Source organism: Heteronotia binoei, chromosome 9, assembly GCF_032191835.1.
Source record: "Heteronotia binoei isolate CCM8104 ecotype False Entrance Well chromosome 9, APGP_CSIRO_Hbin_v1, whole genome shotgun sequence".
Classification (NCBI taxonomy): Eukaryota; Metazoa; Chordata; class Lepidosauria; order Squamata; family Gekkonidae; genus Heteronotia; species Heteronotia binoei.
Window position 1 is genome coordinate 84,733,159 of NC_083231.1, and position 22,283 is coordinate 84,755,441.

The window sequence follows — 22,283 nt, forward strand, 5'->3', positions numbered from 1 at the left end:
GATGCAATAGTATCCACTGAATGAAAGGGTAGTGAAACAGCTGCTAACAAAAGGCGAGCTTGGCTCAAATGCAACTAAATAAATGCCATACCATTTTGAATACCCTGTGGAGCGTTAGTTCAATACCAAGGAAGGTGTCAAATGCAAGCACTGAACAGGGACCACTTCTCATTGCACAACAGACAAAAATGGAAGAGCATTATGGACATTTGCTGTAGTCCATTTTTATTGATAGACTTTAGAATGTTTTGTAGTATGAAAATAATAACGGGGGGGGGGGCGGAACTGACATGTTATATTAGTTAGGTTCCATAGTTCATAAACTGTACCTTGAATTTAGCCTGAAAGGCAACTGGGATCCAATGCAAATTATGTAGTACTTTCAACCAGCAGTAATAACCAGGTGAAACCTCCATACAGAGCTTACTTGAAGCATCTTTCTAACCACTGTAGTGAACTAGAAGGACATCTAGCCTGATTTAGCATGGTTCTTCTTATGCATTTATACTGATGAAGCCTTTCTTAATCAGGCCATTATTCTACAACAGCTGAAGCTGAAACAGTTGTCTTCAGGATGTGTTCCAGGTATTGGAAAATGCTTTCTAGTGCCTCCCTGATAATTGGTTCCACACACCTCATCTTCAGGTAGCTTCTCTGCTGCTTACTCACTGTCCTCTGTGCCCCATTTCCTCCTTGGTGCCCTTCAGTTCACTCACCCCCACAAGTAAGTAAGAGACCACAGGCAACAAGTGATAGAACAAGTACATGGTTAGGGGACAACAGAGCAAGCACATGGTCAAGGGAAAAAAACCAGCAACCCTAGATGTCAACTAGGCTTCCCAATCCCCAGGTCCCAGCGGGGGATCCCCCATTTTTACAGGCTTCTCCCCACCCCCAGCCAGCTGGCCGGCAGGGGAAGCCCCGCCCCCCACAATCACAATGTAGCTTTAGAGATATTGCAGGTCCATTTTTAAAATATGTGCCTTTAAGGCTGAGCAGGAAGCAGGAAGGGCTTTCGAGAAGGGCCCCACCCTTTGTTTTGCTTTCGTTTTCAGGTCAAGTAAAGTTCTGCAGGAACAAGACCCAGTAAGTATTTGTGTGTGAGAGAGAGGGAAAGGGCAGGGGATTACTTGGTTTGGAGGCCCTTCCCCTGCTTTAGAAAGCGTGGAGGGGAGGGAAATGTCTACTGGGCACTCTATTATTCCCTATGGAGAACGATTCTCATAGGGAATAATGGGAAATTGATCCGCGGGTATTGGGGGCTCTGGGGGGGCTATGTTTTGAGGTAGAGGCACCAAATTTTTAGTATAGCATCTAGTGCCTCTCCCCAAAATACCCCCTCAAGTTTCAAAACGATTGGACCAGGGGGTCCACTAGCCTTCATTATCTCCTATGGAAGAAAGGCTGTCCCTTTAAATGTGATGGCCAGAACTCCCTTGGAGTTCAATTATGCTTGTCACAGCCTTGTTCCCGGCTCTGCCCCCAATGTCTCCTGGCTCCACCCCCAAAGTCTCCTGGCTCCGCCCCCAAAGTCCCCAGATATTTCTTGAATTGGACTTGGCAACCCTAATGTCAACAAAAGGAGGAGTCACTAGGTGCTCAGAAGGCAAATAAGAAGCCATAAGCAGCTGCTGCTGTTTCTCTTGTTCCCTGACAGAGCACTTTGCACACAGCTCAGGGAATAAAGTGCAGTAGTCGAACTGATACCAGCCCACCAATCATACTCTCCATTGATGGTGGCAACAAGGGAAAATACATCCCAACTAAGGAGAGGCCCTGCTTTGGGCCTTGCTGTTAATAAAGGAAACTTGTTGGGAGTCAGTGCTGGATTCTCAAATTTGTGGGTAACTATATCTCCGCCAACAGATTGAGCATCATTAAAAACTGCTCAAGGGTGCTAAAACTAACACAGGTTATTCTAGTCAAACTATTACTACAGATTTAAAAAAAATGTTTACAGCATTTTTATGCCACCTCCAGGAAACTTACCAAAAGCTGCTTACAAAATAAAATATAATTTAAAAAACCATTCTCAATTATAACTCAGCACTGAAAACCAACCAGAGCATAAAAACACAGAGCATAAAAGCAGCTTTAAAATGAACACCAGTTTTCAGCCTAAGACACACTATAAAATGGTGGTAAAAGATAAAAAGCCTGGGTAAACAGAAACATTTTGGCCAGGAGCCTGAAAGCAAGTAAAATAGTGAGCCTCAAGGGGAAGCGTATTCATCAGGGGAGGTGCCACTACTGAAAAAGCCCTGTCTTAATAAAGCTGGGAAACATCCTGGTTGGTTGCCCCTGTCTCCCTGGGCATCTCAATACAATTCTGCCTTTAATAAAACTGTGACCACTTTTATAATCCTTTCTAAGTTAACAAAATCTTAATAACATACCTCAGTAGCAGTGCTCTGGTTGGCTCCATTTTCCAGAAGATACTTCACCACTTCAATGTGGTTTTCTTGAGCTGCCATGTATAAAGGAGTGAAGCCATTCTGGAGGAAAACATAACAAAAATATTGTACTAAATGTTGTACATATATTAAAGATACATATTCAGAAGCAAATTGGAGTGGAAATGGAAAAAAAGTCATTTACCAAAACATAAAGACAGAAAGCAAGAAAAGAAGAAACTGTTGTCCTGAAAACCTTATCACTGATAAAGTTCTGCTTTTTGAAGTAACATAAGATTTAAAACTGCTGCATCAGTACCAGCCATTGGCATGGTATGGCATTGACTACTGGATTTTTCACCTCTTAAACAATTACCTTGTAAAATGTCCAATGAGCAGGACAAGAAAAAAACCCAATAAAATATCAGAGACTATGCTGTGAGTAATGCTTTAAAGATCCCATGTTATTTTTGAAAACATCACTGGTTTCTGAAGCCTGATTCACTGAATGGCAATGCTTACTTACATCTTAGGGACCTAGAAATAAACACTCACACAACATTTTTAAATACCTTACTGTATGTAAAGTATAGTATATATACTTATAGTATATATATAGTATATATGAATTCAGAGCAACCTACAGGTATTTAGATGTTCCGCCAAGCCTTTGCATGAGGATAGCAGTGGTTGCTGTGTTGGCACCTTTCCTCTCCACCCCCTCTTGGCGGGATCCCCCCACCCCTAATGTGATCCAATAACTGAATAAGAGCACTTAAAGATGCCATCAGGGTTTGCAATTTTTAATGAAATTGATTTATATATATATATATATATTTAATGTAACTGATTTTACTGTTGTACATTGCCCTGAGCCTGGCACTGGCCAGGATAGGGCGATTCATCAAAAACAATTATTAATAAATAATAATAATAATAATAATAACAACAACAACAACAGTGGTTGCTCAGCACCATTTCAGGTTTGAGAAGTGGCATAGGAAGGAGGTTTAATTCCCTTTTTCCACATACCAGTTCACCAATTTATACAAGGCCGTCCAACATCAGCTTTTAGCTACCCAAGGTTTTGTGTGATATAATTGTACTAATTGGCCAGGACAATATGCACCAGAGTATGTTTTAATTACTGAATTTTTCGGTCCATAAGGCGCTCCGGACCATAGGGCGCACCTTCCTCCTGGGGGGAGATCCGCTGCCTCCGCCTCCGATCCCAGCACTTCCCCCGCTCCTGCCTGCCTGGCTCCAGCTTCTTCCAGCAAGCGCTGGGATTGCTCCACGCTGCCCCCACCGCAAACTCAGCACTTCGCGAGCACCGGCTGCGGAGGGGGCAGCGTGCTTCCTCCGTGCCTGTCTGCCTGGCTCCAGCTCTGATGCTTACAGCAAGCGCCAGGATCGCTCCCTCCGCCCTCCGATCCCGGCGCTTGCTTTAAGCATCAGAACTGGAGCCAGGCAGACAGGCATGGAGAAAGCACGCCGCCCCCTCCACAGCCGGTGCTCGCGAAGCGCTGGGTTTGCAGAGGGGGTGGGTGCTTCCTCTGTGCCTGTCTGCCTAGCTCCAGCTCTGATGCTTAAAGCAAGTGCTGGGATCGGAGGGTGGAGGGAGCGATCCTAGCGCTTGCTGTAAGCGTCAGAGCTGGAGCCAGGCAGACAGGCACAGAGGAAGCACGCTGCCCCCTCGGTAGCTGGCGCTCGCGAAGCGCTGGGTTTGCGGTGGGGGCAGCGTGGAGCGATCCCAGCGCTTGCTGGAAGAAGCTGGAGCCAGGCAGGCAGGCGCGGAGAAAGCGCCGGGATCAGAGGCGGAGGCAGCAGATTGCCCCCCCCAGAGGAAGGTACCTTCGCTCCATAAGACGCACATACTTTCCCCCCACACACACTTTTTTGGGGGGGGAAGTGCGTCTTATGGTCCGAAAAATACGGTATGTCAAAAATCCCTTTCAATTTACAAAATGAAATCTTTTCTGAAGAAGGGTAATTTCATGTATTGAGAGAGAGAGAGATCCTGAAGAATCTGGCCTGTAATCATAGTCTTGACAGTTTTACTAGTAACAGCTGACTTTTGCATTTTTTTAAATTCTTCCATAATGCTTCTCTGCTATCAAAAAGGATGGAATTAAGGACAAAATTAAGTCTAGGAAGCAGAAATAGACATGCATGCCCTCAACTGACAGAACAAGAGCAAACGAGGGGAAATAAATAATTTTAAGGGATTAGTTTAATACATTCTTACAGGATACCCTAAAGAAATTGCTAGGAGACCTTTTGATCTGACTTTTAAATGAATTTATTTCAGCCAGTTCTCCTTGTAGGGTATGCATTGTATATAACATACAAATTAGTGAAGATGGACCATTATAAAGCTCACATAAGTGTTACTTAGTTAAATGCCAGTGATAATAACTCTCCTTATTTTTGATGATAATGAGCAGTTTCTGACTATAACCTGCTACAATCTGGAAGTTCCTGCTGTTCCTCAATAGATCTAGCCATCTACTTACAAACCTATACCAAACATGCACTGCACTAATTTGCCATTGTCGGGAGCTTTTTTTGAGCAGGAATGCACAGAAACACAGTTCTAGCTGGTTTGGCATCTGGGGGTGTGGCCTAATATGCAAATGAGTTCCTGCTAGTCTTTTTCTACAAAAAAGCCCTGTGTGAAACAATGGTGACATCAGGGGGTGTAGCCTAATATGCAAATGAGTTCCTGCTGGGCTTTTTCTTTAAAAAAAGAAGCCCTGGCCATTGTTCATTTTCAAAGTTGAAAGTTCCTCAGTTAATAAAACAAACAGAAAAAGGAGGAATGAGGAATGTATTTATTATGTCTTTATTCTAACCTCCATTTCAACAACAGCTTCCCAGACCAGGCAGGGAAGGGACAAAGAAAAAAAAACCCAACTAAAATGTTGGTTTTGCAACCAATAAAAATGTGAACTAAAAATACTCAACAGCATTAGTGGCCTAGTTTAGCAGAATTAAAACAACTAGAGTACAGGATTATAGGAGAAGGAGACAGAAAAATGCACTCTCATAATACACAATTCAATTAAAAATATGTATTTTCACTTAAAATGTAAGGTCTCTGTGAATGCTCTCCACTGCTGGGAGCAACCAATCCTTCAGGTTCTCCAATTGTGGGCTTGAAAGGTCATCACCAGCACTTTGAATGGGGCCCAGAAAGGAATTAGCAGCCAATGCAGTTATTCTAAGACTAGAGATTCCTTCCTTATAGCTACTGTCAGTCAACAATATTTCACGAACTTCAGAAGCACACTTACTTTAGAGAAGATCTACCAAGATGAATGAGAACCTACAAAATTGCATGTTCTCAGAGGAACAGTAATTAACCAGTTGACCGAACAATTTTGGCCAGTTTGGTGTAGTGGTTAAGTGTGTGGACTCTTATCTGGGAGAACCGGGTTTGATTCCCCACTCCTCCACTTGCACCTGCTGAGATGGCCTTGGGTCAGCCATAGCTCTGGCAGAGGTTGTCCTTGAAAGGGCAGCTGCTGTGAGAGCCCTCTCCAGCCCCACCCACCTCACAGGGTGTCTGTTGTGGGGGAGGAAGGTAAAGGAGATTGTGAGCCGCTCTGAGACTCTTCGGAGTGGAGGGCGGGATAGAAATCCAATATCTTCTTCTTCTTCTTCTTCTTTGACTGCCCTCCATCTTTATAGGCAACTGCATATAGAGTGAACTGCAGAAACTAGATGTGATCAAAATATGGGTAATAATGGCTAGATCAGGGCTGTCAAACTCCTGGCCCGTGGGTCACACCCGGCACGCCCAGGGCTTCAATCAGGCCTGCAGCAATTTTCTTACCCTTCATTCCCTCCTGTCCTCACCCTTTGAAGCTTCTAGGCTACCTACAATGTTCCCAGCTCCTTCTGCCTTGTCTTTGCTAGCTTCTGGGCTTGCAAAGCTGCAAGGAAAACACTGAATGGATTTTCCATTAAAGTCTCTGTGCTTTCCTTGCAACTTTGTACTGCTATGTATTTCAATGAAGTGGAGGTAAGGAAGTTTCACTTTCTGCAGTATTTATGGCCACTTGAAGCTGCTTGCAAATGAAGGGTTGATGCTTTGAGCCAGCTTGCTTATGCTGAATGGATGTGAGAACTGCACTTAGTGAGTACTCTAACCCGGAAACCCACAGCCAAAGGGGGATATTACACTGGAGAGCTGTTGTCAAACACCCAGGGCAGGCGAGAAGCTTGCAATGCCCAGCAATCTCATGTTTTCTTAGATTCAGAGCATTTTATATTTTTAGTTTTTGCTGTGATTCTTCATGTTTTATTTTTAAAACCGTATTGCCAAATCTATTCCCCCACCTTTCAATTTTAAACAAAATACCACAAGAGTTTTAAGCATGTTTGTATTTTAAGTTAAAAATAATATCTTTAATTGTGTTTATCTGTATCCTTTATAAAGTTTATATCTCTGCTACCCATCATTACATTTTATATTACACATGGCTCACCTTCACAAAGTCCCATTTGTGTCAAATCCAGCCCTCATAACAAATGACTTTGACACCCCTGGGCTAGACCCTACTGTGTCACCTGTTTAAAGCAATAAGCTTTAGTACAAGTTTTCAGTGGGGAAAAAGAGAGGAGAGGATCTATTGTGACCACCAAGAATGCTATCCTGGAGACCATGGGTCTTACATAAGACAAAAGCCTTATGGGACAGGGGCTGCAGTAGGCAGGGGAATTGGCAAAAAAGGAACAAAAAAAGCTGGCTGAAGCTAACCAATCATATCTTTGCTGAAATATGATGAAATGGCAGTCTTTACCTTCATTCATTATTATTTATTAATTCGATTTATATCCCGCCCTCCCCACCAAGGCGGGCTCAGGGCGGCTTACAACATAGAATTCAAAACAATAAAGTTAATAAATATTAAAATACATGGAATAATTTACAACAGTTAAAACAAAAAAAACAAGAAAACAATCTAACAGTTCAGTGCTATTCTCACAACCATTCCTTCGCGGTTTTTAGGTACCAGTCAGTTATATGCCAACCGGAAGACGACTGTCTTACAGGCCTTGCGGAACTGTCCAAGGTTCCGCAAGGCCCTCACCTCTTCCAGTAGCTGGTTCCACTAGCAGGGAGCTGTGATTGAAAAGGCCCTATTGCTAGTTGACTTCAGACGGGCCTCCTTTGGCCCAGGGATTACTAGCAGATTTGGGGAACCAGATCTAAGCACTCTCTGGGGAACATGTGGGGAGAGACAGTCCCTAAGGTAGGTAGGTCCTAGGCCATATAAGGCTTTAAAAGTGATAACCAGCACCTTGTACTGAACCTGGTATATTATTGGCAGCCAGTACAGTCCCCGAAGCCCCGGCTGAATGTGCTTCCACCTGGGGAGCCCTAATAACAGCCGGGCAGCAGCATTCTGCACTAGCTGCAACTTCCAGGTTCGGCACAGGGGCAGCCCCATGTAGAGGGTATTACAGTAGTCCAACCTCGAGGTGACCGTTGCATGGATCACTGTTGCCAGGTCGCCATGCTCCAGGAAAGGGGCCAACTGCCTCGCCCGCCTAAGATGAAAGAATGCGGATTTAGCAGTGGCTGCTATCTGGGCCTCCATTGTCAGGGCAGACTCCAGTAGTACCCCCAAGCTCTTGACCCTGTGCGCCATTGTCAATGGTGCACCGTCAAAGGCCGGTAGGGGAATTCCCTTCCCAGACCACGCCGACCCAAGCAAAGGACCTCTGTCTTCACTGGATTTAGTTTCAATCTACTCAGCCTAAGCCATCCAGCCATGGATTGCAATGCCAGGTCCAGATTTTTTGGGACACAGTCAGGCCGGCCATCCATTAGTAGATAGAGCTGGGTGTCATCAGCATACTGGTGACAACCCAACCCATACCTCTGGGCAATCTGGGCAAGTGGGCGCATGTTTCATAAACATTAATATATCTTAGAGCACATGAAAATATTCAGACCCAGTCTGTTCTTTTAAAGTTCTATCTCCCAATAAACATAGACACGACCATTTAAGGTACTGATTTGATTTCATTGCCAGTTTATTTAGAACCCAAAGGAACAGAAAAATTTCTTAATGGTCTCCATGAAATATGAAAACTGAGATTAGAAGAAGAATTACTTCTGCAACAGCCAAACAGGTAACAGCAGTCAAAAAGCACCAAAAGTTAGACCCCAGATTCTCCTAGCTGTGAACAACGCAAATGACCTCTTTGGTATGATATTTATTTCATGCTGTTTGAAAACGTTTGCACTTAACATCTGCCTGCAATAATGGGGGGAACCATCACAGCAGGACTGGAACAACACTATGGGTTTTGATATCATGCTGGAACAATCCTATATATTGTGCCAGAACAGTTGAAGTTGTGAAAGTAAAAAAGGACCCAAATAAGTATGGATGCAAAGATCAGACCGGTTCATTTCAACTAGTCTAATGGTCAGATCCTGTCATCCAGGATAAAATAAAAACCACTCATCTCCTCAGTCCTTTCGGGGGGGGGGGGGGATTGTCAGAAAACTGCAGCTAAATCTGTTCCTGAGAACACCAATGTTCATTTAAAAACACATTGCATTAACTAAATATTAAAACCAAAAACATTAAAACCCAAACATTAAAACTAAACATTAAACAGGGAAGGGAGGGGAAGGTATGATGGTGGGAACAGGCAGATTTATAGGCGAAGGGGGCCGAGACATAGTGGTGCTTGGCCACCTTCCAGCCTGTGTCCCATCCCGATGGTGACAGGTAGTGTGGCCAGACGAATTTACTCGCCTCCGTCACTGGTGTTATGTAATGCCAGGTCCATTAATAACAAGACTATAACCCTTCGGGATTTCCTGCTGGAGCAGGATGCGGACCTGGCATGCGTGACCGAGACCTGGGCGTGGGATGGGGAGACTGTGGCTCTCTCCCAGATGGCCCCCCCAGGATACTCGGTCTTTCACCAGTCCCGGAATAGCGGGCGGGGGGGAGGAGTGGCGTTGCTCATACGAGAGGCTTACTCCTTTAGGGCTCTCCCGGCCCCGGAGATTCCAGGCATGGAATGTGCCGGCCTGATGTGGGACGTTGGGGAGGGGTTGGCGATCTGGCTGGTGTACCGACCACATAACGCACCGGCTAGCGCCTTACCATCCCTGATGGAGGCTGCGGCAGGCCGGGCGTTGGAGTACCCTAGGCTATTGGTCTTGGGTGACTTCAACATTCATGCCGACGACGCGGCTTCCAGTCAGGCGTTGGACCTAGTGTCATCCATGGCGACACTGGGACTCTCCCAGGTTGTTACAACGCCCACTCATCAGGCGGGACACATGTTAGACCTGGTCTTCGTGGCGGGAGTTTTAGTGGACGATATTGCTACTATAGCAGTGCCATGGTCGGATCACTATGCCGTCAAGGCACATGTGGATGTGTCACCCCAAGCCTGTTTAGGCGGAGAGTGTATTTTAGCTCGCCCGCGGAGCCTGATGGACCCGGAACGGTTCCTAACGGCTCTATGGGATTCCTGGCCCACTGGCGACTCCCTGGATGACCTGGTAGAGTCCTGGAACAATGGACTCTCTAGGGCCATTGAGGTCGCACCTAGGCGCCCTCTGCGTCCCCGTTTGAAGCCGACACCTTGGTTTAACCAGGGGCTGTGGCAACAAAAACATGGACTCAAGATGACTAGAGAGACAATGGCGGCGTACTCGAGATGAAGCGATTCGAACATCCTATAGAGAGAGTTTGAAATCCTATGCGATGGCAATCAAAGCCACAAAGAAAACATACTTTGTGACTAAGATTGTGTCCGCAACTTCGCGCCCGGCACAATTGTTTGATATAACTCAGAATCTTACAACGCTGCCACAAGGCAGACCAAATTCTATTGAATTGGAGATTGGCTGTGAGGCTTTTGCAAAAATTTTTGCAGACAAGATCGCGTCACTCCGCCTCGACCCCCCGGCCATATTTGAGGCAGCTAGTGAAATCGAGGCTCCGGGCCTGTCTTCGGATCGTGTTCTGGACGGCTTCGGTCCTCTCAGCCTGGAGGAAGTTGACAGGATTCTCTTATCTGCACGCCCAACAACCTGTAATTTGGACCCTTGCCCCTCCTGGCAAAGGGTCGCGATTGGGGGTGAGCTATCCTGGAGGCGCACGCTTGATTGCGGAGTGCCTCAGGGGGCGGTTCTCTCCCCGATGTTATTTAACATCTATATGCATCCCCTTGCCCAGATCGCCCGAAGGTATGGGCTGGGTTGCCACCAGTATGCTGATGACACCCAGCTCTATCTAGATCCTCTGTTTAAGAAAGGGTTTAACCAGATTATGCTCCATATTGAGCAAAAATTGTTTAGATAGTCCATAATAGCCCAACTTGGACTCCATTTCTCTGATCCACAGAGGAACAAATGAATCTCTTACTATCAGCCCCGCCAAACTGGTGGGCTGAATCATTAGTTTGTACCAGTAGAGAATAGCAGCAATCCACAATCTTGCTTTCACTGTAACCATACCCGTTTCTACTCTGATAAGTGAGTTGGGAGCACATGGAGGGACTTGTAGTATATGCCTAAGGAATTTGGATTGCACTTTCTCCGCTAACTGCCAGAGATGCTGATATGGTGTTATACTCAAAGGTGCCCCATATAACATTTGGGCGAGGGCCTTGGCCTTAAAGACCTTGACTGCAGCCGCCACGTTCTGCCCCCCGGAGGTCCAGTAGAATTTCTCTATGGCTCCTGAGCTTTTTGCTGCACTAGTTGTAACATAGTCCACGTGTGCCTTCCTGGCTCCTATCTACTTATGGACGGCCGACCGGTCTCCGCCCCAGAAAATCTAGACCAGGCATTACAGGAAGTGGCTGGGTGGCTCAGACTGAGCGGGCTGAAGCTAAATCCAGCGAAAACAGAGGTCCTTTGCTTGGGTCGTCGGGGTCCGGGGGAGGGAAATCCCCCTACCAGCTTTTGACGGTGCGCTGCTGATAGCGGCGAACAGGGTCAAAAGCCTGGGGGTACTATTGGAGTCCTCCTTAACGATGGAGGCTCAGATAGCAGCCACTGCCAAGTCCGCATTTTTTCATCTTAGGCGGGCAAGGCAGTTGGCCCCCTTCCTGGAGCGCGACGATCTAGCAACAGTGATCCATGCCACGGTCACCTCGAGGTTGGACTACTGCAATGCTCTCTACATGGGGCTGCCTTTGTGCCGAACTCGAAAGCTGCACCTAGTGCAGAATGCCGCGGCCCGGCTGCTACTAGGACTCCCAAGAAGGGAGCACATCCGGCCGGGGCTCCGGGATCTGCACTGGCTGCCAATAGCTTACCGAGTCCGGTACAAGGTGCTGGTTATTACGTTTAAAGCCCTATATGGCCTAGGACCTGCCTACCTGAAGGACCGTCTCTCCCCGCATGTTCCCCAGAGAGTACTGAGATTGGGAACTCAAAACCTCCTAGTTATCCCTGGGCCAAAAGAAGCCCGTTTAAAATCTACCAGGGACCGGGCCTTCTCTGTTATGGCCCCTTCCTGGTGGAACCAGCTGCCGGAAGTTCCGCAGGGCCTGTAAGACAACCCTCTTCCGGCTGGCCTATAACTAGCTGGTACAAGAAACCAAGTGTGGTTGTACTAGATTTCTGCTGTCCTTGATGTTTTAAATGGTTTAAATGTCTTAAATATTTTAAATGTATTAATTATTTTAACTGTTTTTATGCTTAAATCTTATTTATGTGAGATTTTATGTTGTGAGCCGCCCTGAGCCACTTGTTGGGAAGGGTGGGATATAAATCATTAAATAAATAAATAAATAAATCCAAAAGCATTAAAACCCATATTACAAGACAAGAACAAATTTCCTTTCATAGTCATTAACTACATTATCTTTTTTTTCCTTTGGGTCATTTACTGGTCCTGTTCACACAGCGAGTCAATGTTAAACTGACCCAGTTCTGTTCCAAATATCTTTGTTCTGGATATTATCGATCAGACTGCCATACTGCAATTCGAATCACTCCACGGTGAAACCGTCTTCTGACGTCCACATGATGGCACCATGCAGTTCTTCTTTTCTTCCACTATCATGCACATGTGCGAATTATGCACACAAACATATTACGCATATGCACAATATGCACATAGGTTAAAATATTATGTGGTTATGTGCATATCGCTAAGTAGTAAAAAAAATGGTGACCATAAACTGGATGTCTGAGGCTCCTTTTGCTCTGGGACAGCCTTCAGACTTCTGGAAGTTGGTTAATATCGCAGCAGAACTATCCAGATGGAGAAAACTATGAGGTGAAACCGGAGAACTCAAAAAAACACTGCAAAGGAGCAGGTAACAAAATACTCCAGTTCCGAGAAGGATGGGGAGGGGGCTACCAATACCAGGAGGCAGATGTTGCTGTCTGATCAGCCACTTTAAATCCAGGAGGAAACAGCAGTGACATTTGATTATACTGTGTGTCTGAACAGGGCCACTGAAATACTGTTCCCGTCTGGGCAATAAGTAAACAGGAAAGAATGGGGGGGGGGGGGGGGAATGAAAAGAGCAAAACTTAGATTATATGCTTTAGATTTTTTTTCTGCAGCTGATCTGAACAGATCTAGTTGTCAAGTCACCACAAACTGAACACAAAAATAGTTCATGGTAACAATTGACAAAAGGAGGAAGGTGGCTGCTGTGGTATGGAGTTAGAGCCGCCAACTATGGGTTGCAAAAAAAAACTAGAGATTTTGAGGTTGGAACCTGGGAAGAGTGGGGTTTGGGGAGAGGGAGACCTCAGCAAGATATAATGCCACAGAGTCTGCCTTCTAAAGTACCTATTTTCTCTGGGCGAACTGGTGTCTGTAGTCTGGAGGCCAATTGTAATTTCAGGAGATCTCACAGTCCCACCTGGAAGATGGCAATCCTAAATGGAGTTGACTGCTGGTGATAAATGTTCATAGTTTTAACAACTACATCAAGAAGTAACTACTGATCTAAGGGACATCAACCAGATTGGCTTGAGAAGATATTTTTCTTGCTGTACACAGGAAGATTCCTGCCATTATACAAGATTAACATGTACTAATTTACTGCCAATTGCAGTTACCTTTGTTGCTTGTTATAGAACCTTTGTTTATTATATCATTCACAAGGCATTTCTAACATAACTGACAGGTGCCCTAGTTAAAATAAATCAGCATACACATGTGCTTCCTCTTCTGCACAAAAAAATCCATATGCACAAGATCAATTGTTTTTAATGTACAATTGAACTCAATTGTACTGACAGCAGTTTTAGCAGAAGAGAAATGCACTCCATGACAGATACTAACCAGCACACAAGGAACTTGCTCAAAAGATTCAAGTAAAACCTATAAACTTTAACATAGCAAACTATACAACTCAAGGCAGAGGCATGGGGTCCAAACTGCTACTTTTTGTTGTTGTTCAGTCGCACAGTCGAGTCCGACTTTTTGCGACCCCATGGACAAAGTCACGCCATGCTAGAGCCAAGAAATCTGACTAATTTCAAACAACTGACCACTAGCCAACATTACAACATGCTACTTTTGAAACTCTCCTGAATTTTAAAAACAGTGTTACAAGACAAAGAGGGCTGCTTCTGAAGTCTAAAGCCTCCTTAAATAAAGGGAATTAATTGTCCATTACTTATATTTGCACAGGTGTATAGTTAGTAGAAAGACAGAAGGTTCTGCCCTCTCCCCTCCTTGGTTTTCTCTCTGGCTACCTTCTCCAGTTAATAATAATAGTTAGTGGTAACGTACATGGTTGATGACAGAGAAGCAAGACAGGTCACTGCCCCAAGCTGTATGCCATCTAAATTTAAGCAGTGGAAAAAAACTCAATAAACCAGAAGGGTGCGCATAGGAGTTAATTATAATGAGGAATGAATTAAATGTGAGCAAATACATTGAGAATGTTTCAACTGAGGAACAAATGCATCACAAAACACACAGAACTGGAAGGAAGGAAGATCCTAAAGATCTCTCCTTCTCAGTTCTAGTCATAAGTATCAGCAAAAGAGAATGAGTGAAGTTGTTGAAGAGAACAAGAGACTTTTTGGTAGCTAAAGATAAGAAAGATGGAACCAAAGGTCACAGGCAAAGATCAGGATGACTTCTTATAGTCAGATCCCTACATGAGTTTTCCATCTCCTTCTACATCTTACATAAATTTAACCTTACCTTTCTACTGAGGTTCTACTTGATGTGGAAAGGGATGGGAAATCAGTATACATATTTCAGGCAAGAAAAAACATACAACCTTTTGTACATGCTGGGACCAGCTCCTCCTACAAAATTGCATGTGACAGTTTTGTTCTTCTCAACAAGGTCTACTGGAAGTACGGGATCCCATCTTCCTGGTTGTCCAGAGAGATCACAAAACAGCTATTCTTGACAGCTTCTGGGGTAGTTTGAGCCCAGAGAAAGGGGGAATACCCTGCAAGTGGGGTCATATGGTGTTTGTATCTGTTTGCTATCTGTATTTTAATTATTATTTTGTCAATTTTTTTTATATCGGTGCTTGGTCATTATATTGATGCTCTGGCGAAAGGCAGGCATATAAAAGTTTTAAATAAATAAATATTCTAAATAAATAAATGACTACATAAATTTAACTTGCTTTAATTAGAGGTCTCAAAGGAAGTAATAACTCATAAAGTGTAGTTTGAATCTGGACTGTATATCAAATTAACATTCCTTCTGTCAGGTCCTCTGCTTTCAGAGCTCAAATAAATTATGTAAGAATAAACATTATCAGAATTTTATTTTGCATTTTATGTCTATTTTTATCATTCTGCATTACAGTGCAATCCTAAGGGGGGTGGCAGCAAAAGTGCTGTAGAAGTGAACTAACCCTTACATTGGGGTAAGTCCCAGTTACACCTTCATAAGTCAAGTTACATTGGTGCAAATGGGACTTACATTGACGCAGCTGTGCCTGAGCACCTGGCTGCCCATGGCTGGCAGCTGGATCCAGGCATTGGCACAGCTGAGACATAGACGACCATGCTAGTGCAGGTGGGGGCGGTGTTAGGGGGGTGACCATAGTTAGTCGGCTTCCTAAAACCTTCAGCCTGGAAACGCCCTCTGCGAGAGGTGTAAAGTTACTACAAGGAAAAAGCTGGAGTACCCCATTGGCACCCATGGATCAAGAAAATAAAATCTTTTACCGCTGCTTCTACCAATAGCCTCGAAACTCCTCAGGGAGCCGACTACAGGCTGCATCAAACCCCTTGCATCCTAGGCTGGCTAACCCCCCTCTTCAACACCCAATCACAGTTTCCCCCTCCCCCCCATCCTACAAAAACCTCCACTTGGGCCTCGCGCGAATCTTTAGGTAAAGTGCATGGCATGGGACTCTATCTTGGAGCTCTTTGCTGTGCGGACTTAGAGAGAGAGGCGAAGCACTCTGGTGGTGGCTGATGCACAGAGAAGGCACTCAGACAGTATAGGGCGAGTTCTTTGACATGCAAGGAGGAGAACAAGGTCTCTACTCTGGGACTATCCTCTTCCATTTCAAAGTCTCAACAGGTACCCAACCTCCAGAGGGCCAGCACACAAGGGTGGTTGCACACAGACAGGTAGGTGCAAGCAAGAATCCCCAACTTTCCCTCACTCATGGCTGGGTGGAGTTAAAGTGTCTCTGGCGCTCAAGCCTGGCAATGAGCTCAGGTGTGGGATGGCACAACCCATGCTGGATTGTTTTGATAATAAAAACAATATACTTTAATCATTACTGAAGCAATTCATAAACTATCATAAAATGTGCAAGAACAAGAATGGTGCTTTAAAGGATAGAAGATTAGGTATAAAACAGCAAACCAGCTCACTCACAAGATTAGAAACATTAACATCTGATTCAAATTAGAACAGATCATCCTGGAATATTCTGATGTGAACATTTTTTGTCTTGTATAATAAGGGGAGGAAAAGCAAGCATTGGTGTCAGGATCAACTGCTGCAACTGGATCCACCATTCACAACTTAGTTGTACAGCTACAGGATGACATACTGCTTTAAAATCTTGTCTCTGAGGATTTGGTGGTGCTATATCATAAATAACCTTCAAAGTGTCATTACAGGATTTGGTGGTGCTATATCATAAATAACATTCAAAGTGTCATTACGGTATGTACCGTATATACTCGAGTATAAGCCGACCCGAATATAAGCCGAGGCTTCTAATTTTACCCCCAAAATCTGGGAAAACTTATTGACTCGAGTATAAGCCGAGGGTGGGAAGCGCAGCAGTTACTGGTAAATTACAAAATTAAAATACTGGTAGACAGGGGCGTAGCTAGGGCTTCGGGGGCCTGGGGTGCAAGATTTATGTGGGCCCCCCTATGTGTGTGGCGGAGGGGAGGGGGAGGGGAGGGGCTTCCCTGCCTTAAGATGCCGAGCGGCGCGCGGCCCTCCCCACATCCCTCCGCCCCCGCAGCCTGCCTCACGCACGGCCGAAGTTCCTCTTTCTGGCACACCGCCGCGGTGACTCGAGTATAAGCCGAGGAGGGGGTTTTTCTGCCCAAAATTTGGGCAGAAAAACTAGGCTTATACTCGAGTATATAGGGTAAGTTTTCTTACATGAGGAAGAAATGCCAAACATAAATGTACCCATGAAGAAATAACTAACACAAAACACGCAGTGTCATTGTGTATGATGATGCTGATGATGATACTGGATTTATACCCTGACTCCACTCCAAATCTCAGAGTCTCAGTGCAGTTTACAATCTCTACCTTCCTCCCCCACAACACGCACCCTGTGAAGTAGGTGGGGCCAAGAGAGTTCTCACAGAAGCTGCCCTTTCAAGGACAGCTCTGTGAGAGCTGTGGCTGACCCAAGGCCATTCCAGCAGCTGCAAGTGGAGGAGTGGGGAATCAAACCCGGTTCTCCCAGATAAGAGTCTGCACACTTAACCACTACACCAAACTGGCTCTCTGTCTGACATTGTTATGGCAAAAATGATGCAGCATTTGCAGGATAGCTGATCAGCATCTATGTTAGATAAATAAAAGTAAACAAAAACGGAGGGAAAAGGTGTCAAAAGGACACATCTGTGGGTGCATCTAATTTAATTTTTCCGTGAACTCTGTAGAGACAAACCAAGCCATGACATTATTCAGAGGTTAGAACAGGGATGGCCAGACTGTGGTTCTTTCACACATTGTGTGGCTCTCAAAGCCCCCAGCACCCATCTGCTAGCTTGGAGAAGGCATTGCTTTCTTTAAATCACTTCTCCAAGACAAGCCAGCGGCTTGAAGACTGCATTTGAAGTTGCTTTCTTTCCACCTCTTCCTCCCTCCTCCACCTTCCTTCCTTCCTTCCTTCCTTCCTTCCTTCCTTCCTTCCTTCCTTCCTTCCTTCCTTCCTTCCTTCCTTCCTTCCATCTTGTGGCTAACATCTGATGTTCATGTCTTGTGGCTCTCAAACATCTGACATTTATTTTATGTGGCTCTTATGTTAAGCAAATTTGGCCACCCCTGGCTTAGAAGATGTCACTTGGTGATACAATAAAAGATGCCTGTGGTCATCAGCGTTCCGTCTTGCTTGGAAAGAAGTCACTGATAAACTATTTTGCAAAGGTTTTCTGGGTTTTTGGGTTTTTTAACTTTTTCACCTATAACAGCTCATATTAATAAACACATCATCTGCAGTTGTTAGCATTATATAAACTAGTAAAATTACATTTTCACATAATCAAAGGATCAATAATTACTCTGTAGCAGGAATGAATAATTAATAAAATGAGCTAGATCTGTAGGACACATATAGCTGCTCAGAAACAGATCAGCTCTTATTTGTACAAAATGCAAATTAAGCCAATGGCATACAACATGCCTACATCAATATTTGAATGCTAGTGTATGGAATACCTAGGGTACAGTTGCAGAAGTTGAAATTTAAAAATATATATATATTCATAGTTATATATACATCAATCGAGATTCACTAAAATGCATTTTATTTATTTACCATATTTAAATTGTGGCCTCCTACTGAAGTAAGCAAGGCAGAGTACAAGATTTAAGTATCAAAAAGAGAAAGGACAAATTATAAAATATTTAACAGCAGTATAAAATTCTAAAATTCAAACCCTCATATATACTCAACAAAACAGAACTGAAACTAAAGAAATAAAAACAGTAAGCCCGGCATAAATCTTTTTTAAAACAACACTAATAAAGCCCCAAACCTGTAAGAACAAATCAAAAAGCATGGTAGTAAACATTAGAAAAAGAACTGCAGTCCAGTATTCAAAAAGCCAAATTGCAAGACTAAAACTCAAAAGCAGACATAAACTGGATCACTAGAGATATTTGTACTATTCCCTTATCAAGACTCTCATCATAAGAAAATATAATAAGCAAACTCCAGACAAAGCAAAGATCTCACATTTCAATCAGTCTACCTCTCATCATGAACAGCTTTGATAGTGCAGTTGTGAAGATATTATGTGCAATCTGAAAAGGAGGGGAACCGTATTTCACCTGAGAGAGAAACTTTAAGATGACCCTGTGACACTGGAAACTGCATAAGAGTAGCTGCAGTGACATCAACATTACTCAAATCCCAGCCTGCATAGAAGACCTACCTGTATGTCTAGCAAAGTAAAGCAACCAATTTGCCTCACATTAAGTAATGGCACAAAGATTTAAACCTGGAAACAAATGGTATAAAATTAATGTGGGAACATGCATGAACTAGCAAACTTGCCATTCAGAAACAAAATTCAGCAAAAATGCATCATGTGGGAAGCAAGGTCGTTGCAAATATTCCAAGGGGCTGAGAGAATCAAGAAACAGATCCAGTGGGTAGAAAGGTTTTTAAAAAGACAACTTGGAAGAGAAGCTGAGGCTTATGCACTGAGTATGCAAGATTTTATATTCAGTTTAACAATCAGACTGAACGCAAGAAACAAGAATACAATCATTTTGGTGTGACATTTACATACTATTAGCCACGTGTGGCCTTGATTGGTGGGTAGCTAAATCCACAGATGGAGGCCACATGGAAGCTAAAGAGATTTTTCTGCTAACTCAGGAGACCTCTAGGTTAGCAGAAAAATCTGACTTTTAAAGAAATATTTAAAAAAAAAATTAAAAACTGACTTTAAAAACAACAGTGGAGTATTCAAATGCTCCGGAAAATGCATTTACATCTAGTGGTGCTGCAGTTAGGAGCAGTGCTGGGCCTCGCTGCAGAGGCATAGCAGCCCTGGAGTGTTCTGAGCCCACTGGCAGAATGGCAGGGTAGGAGCTGCACTGTGCCTAGTGGCAGTGCAGCAGTTCAGGGGCCATGCTGTGCCTAGTGACACAGCAGGACAGGAGTCATGCTGGGTTAAGCTGCAGAGGCACATCTGGCTAGGAGCTGCTCTCAGCCTGATGGCAGTGCAACAGGATAGGAGCCATGCTGGGCTAGGAATCCCCAGGTCCCAGCAGGGGATCCCCAGGTTTTACATGCTCTCTCTCTCTCTCTCTCTCACACACACACACACAGTTGCTCTGAAAGGAAAGCAAAACAAGCGTTGCCGACCCTTCTCATAAAGTACTTCCTGCTCAGCTTTAAAGGCACAGAGACACACACACATTTTGAAATGGACCTGTTTGCAGGTTTCTCAACCTGCCCAAGACCTAGAGCTGCATGGTAGCTGAGGGGGCGGAGCTCAGCCACCATGCAGCTCTAGATCTTCGGCAGGTTTAGAAACCTGCAAACAGGTCCATTTCAAAATGTGTGTGTGTCTCTGTGCCTTTAAAGTTGAGCAGGAAGTACTTTATGGGAAGAGTCAGCAATGCTTGTTTTGCTTTCGTTTCAGAGCAACTGTGTGTGTGTGTGAGAGAGAGAGAGAGGGAGCAGCACCAGACCCAGTAAGTGTGTGTATGTGTGTGTGAGAGAGGGTTGCCAATCCCCAGGTTTGGAGGCCCTGCCCTCGCCTCGCTTTAGGGACATCAGAAAGCTGTGGGGGGGGGGAGGGGAAATGTCTACTGGGCAATTATTCCCTATGGGGAACGATTCCCATCGGGAATAATGGGGAATTGATCCGCGGGTAGCGGGGGCTCTGGGGGGGGCTGTTTTTTGAAGGAGAGGCACCAACTTTCAGTATAGCATCTAGTGCCTTTCCCCAAAATACCCCCCAAGTTTCAAAAGGATTGGACCAGGGGGTCCAATTCTATGAGCCCCAAAAGAAGGTGCCCCTATCTTTCATTATTTCCTATGGAAGGAAGGCATTTAAAAAGGTGTCCTGTCCCTTTAAATGTGATGGCCAGAACTCCTTTGGAGTTTAATTATGCTTGTCACACCCTTGCTCCTGGCTCCACCCCCAAAGTCCCTAGATATTTATTGCTGGGCTAAGCTGTAGAAGCATGGCAGCCCAGGAACCATTCTGCACCTGAAGGTGTAACAGGCCAGGAGTCCTGCTGTGCACAGTATCGCAGTGTGGCTTCTCTTCACTAGACTAGGTCCAGTAGCAGAGGCATGGCAGTCCAAGAGTCATGCTGGGCCTGGCAGTGGAGAAGGATGTTGGGCTCAGGAGCCACACTAGAGCTGGCGGAAGCAGCAGAGAATGCCCTGCAGCTGGGCCCAGCAGCAGCAGAGAAGGATGCCAGGCTCAGGAGCCATATCAGGAGCCATAAAATGGAAGTGTTTAAAACAGCTTTAATTTTCATCATTACAACCCACTCCACTGTCACATCTGGTGCAATTCTGCCACAGCTAATAGGAGCAGGAGGAAGAGGAGGAGGTGGTGGTGGAAGAGGAGGTGGTGGAGGTGGTTTTATCAGGCTTTTCTTGAGCAGGAATGCACAGGAACGCAGTTCCGGCTGGCTTGGTGTCAGCCTAATATGTAAATGAATTCCTGTTGGGCTTTTTCTACAAAAAGCCCAATGTGAAACAATGGTGACATCAAGGAGTGTGGCTTAATATGCAAATGAGTTCCTGCTGGGCCGTTTCTACCACCCCCCCCCCTGTGTTTTATACCCCTCCCTTCACTACCCAAAGATGTCTTGGAGCTGTTTATAATAACCTTCCCTTCCTTTCCCCACAACAGACACCATATGAGATAGGTGAGGCTGAGAGCTGTGACTGACCCAAAGTCACCCAGCTTTATGTGGAGGAGTGGGGAATCAAACCCAGTTGTCCAGATTAGAGTTTGATGCTCTTAACCACTACACTATTCTACCTCTTTATCTACCAGCAATTAAGTAGTTCTCTTTCTACTGGTTGGAACAGAAATTAATTTCGGATTTATGTATTTTGGATAGGTTGGTAGAGGGAGACAGTTTACCTAGGACTTTCTTGTTTACTTCATTTATACCCTGCCTTTCTTCCCAGCAAGACCTGGAGCTGCTTACAATATTCTTATTTCCTCCATTTTACCCTGAAAACAACCCAGTAAAATGGGTTAGGCTGAAAGTGCGTGACTGGCTCAAGGTCACCCATCACCCAGAAAGCTTCCATGACAAAGTGAGGATTCAAACATGGGTCTCTCAGATCCTACCCTGGCACTCTTGCCGCTACACTTAGCACAGGGTAACTTTCGAATCCTACAAATAGCTATATCAACATGCTTGCCAGCTCACATTATTGCACATATTCTATGATCTACATATGCGTAAGATTTTAGTGGGTAGGCTACAATAATATGATCGAATGCCTCTCATTAAAATCCGTGCCTGGGTGCCTTTATTCTCTGAGTCAGTTCTCTTTTGGATCAGAATTTAAGGACCAAACATCTGTTTGTATGACTGTAGAGAATCCATGGAACATTCAGTGCTACAACAAACGTTCTGAAAAAATGGAACAATTATATACTCTCTTTGAAGATTATATTTTATTTTTAGCATTTTTCACAGAAACAGGGCTGTGATTTTTTTTTTTAAGTATAGCAAACTCAGATAGCTT

At 44.6% G+C, this 22,283-nt stretch overlaps 1 protein-coding gene across 20 annotated transcripts in view; it reads right to left on the bottom strand.

The window, feature by feature from the left end:
- Positions 1-22,283, bottom strand: part of ANK2 (ankyrin 2) — a 474,349-nt gene that overhangs the window by 125,789 nt on the left and 326,277 nt on the right. For all 20 annotated transcript variants that reach the window (XM_060246895.1, XM_060246896.1, XM_060246894.1 and 17 more), the window contains exon 5: positions 2,397-2,495. In XM_060246895.1, the coding sequence (XP_060102878.1) occupies positions 2,397-2,495 (99 nt within the window). The remainder of the gene's footprint in view (positions 1-2,396; positions 2,496-22,283) is intronic.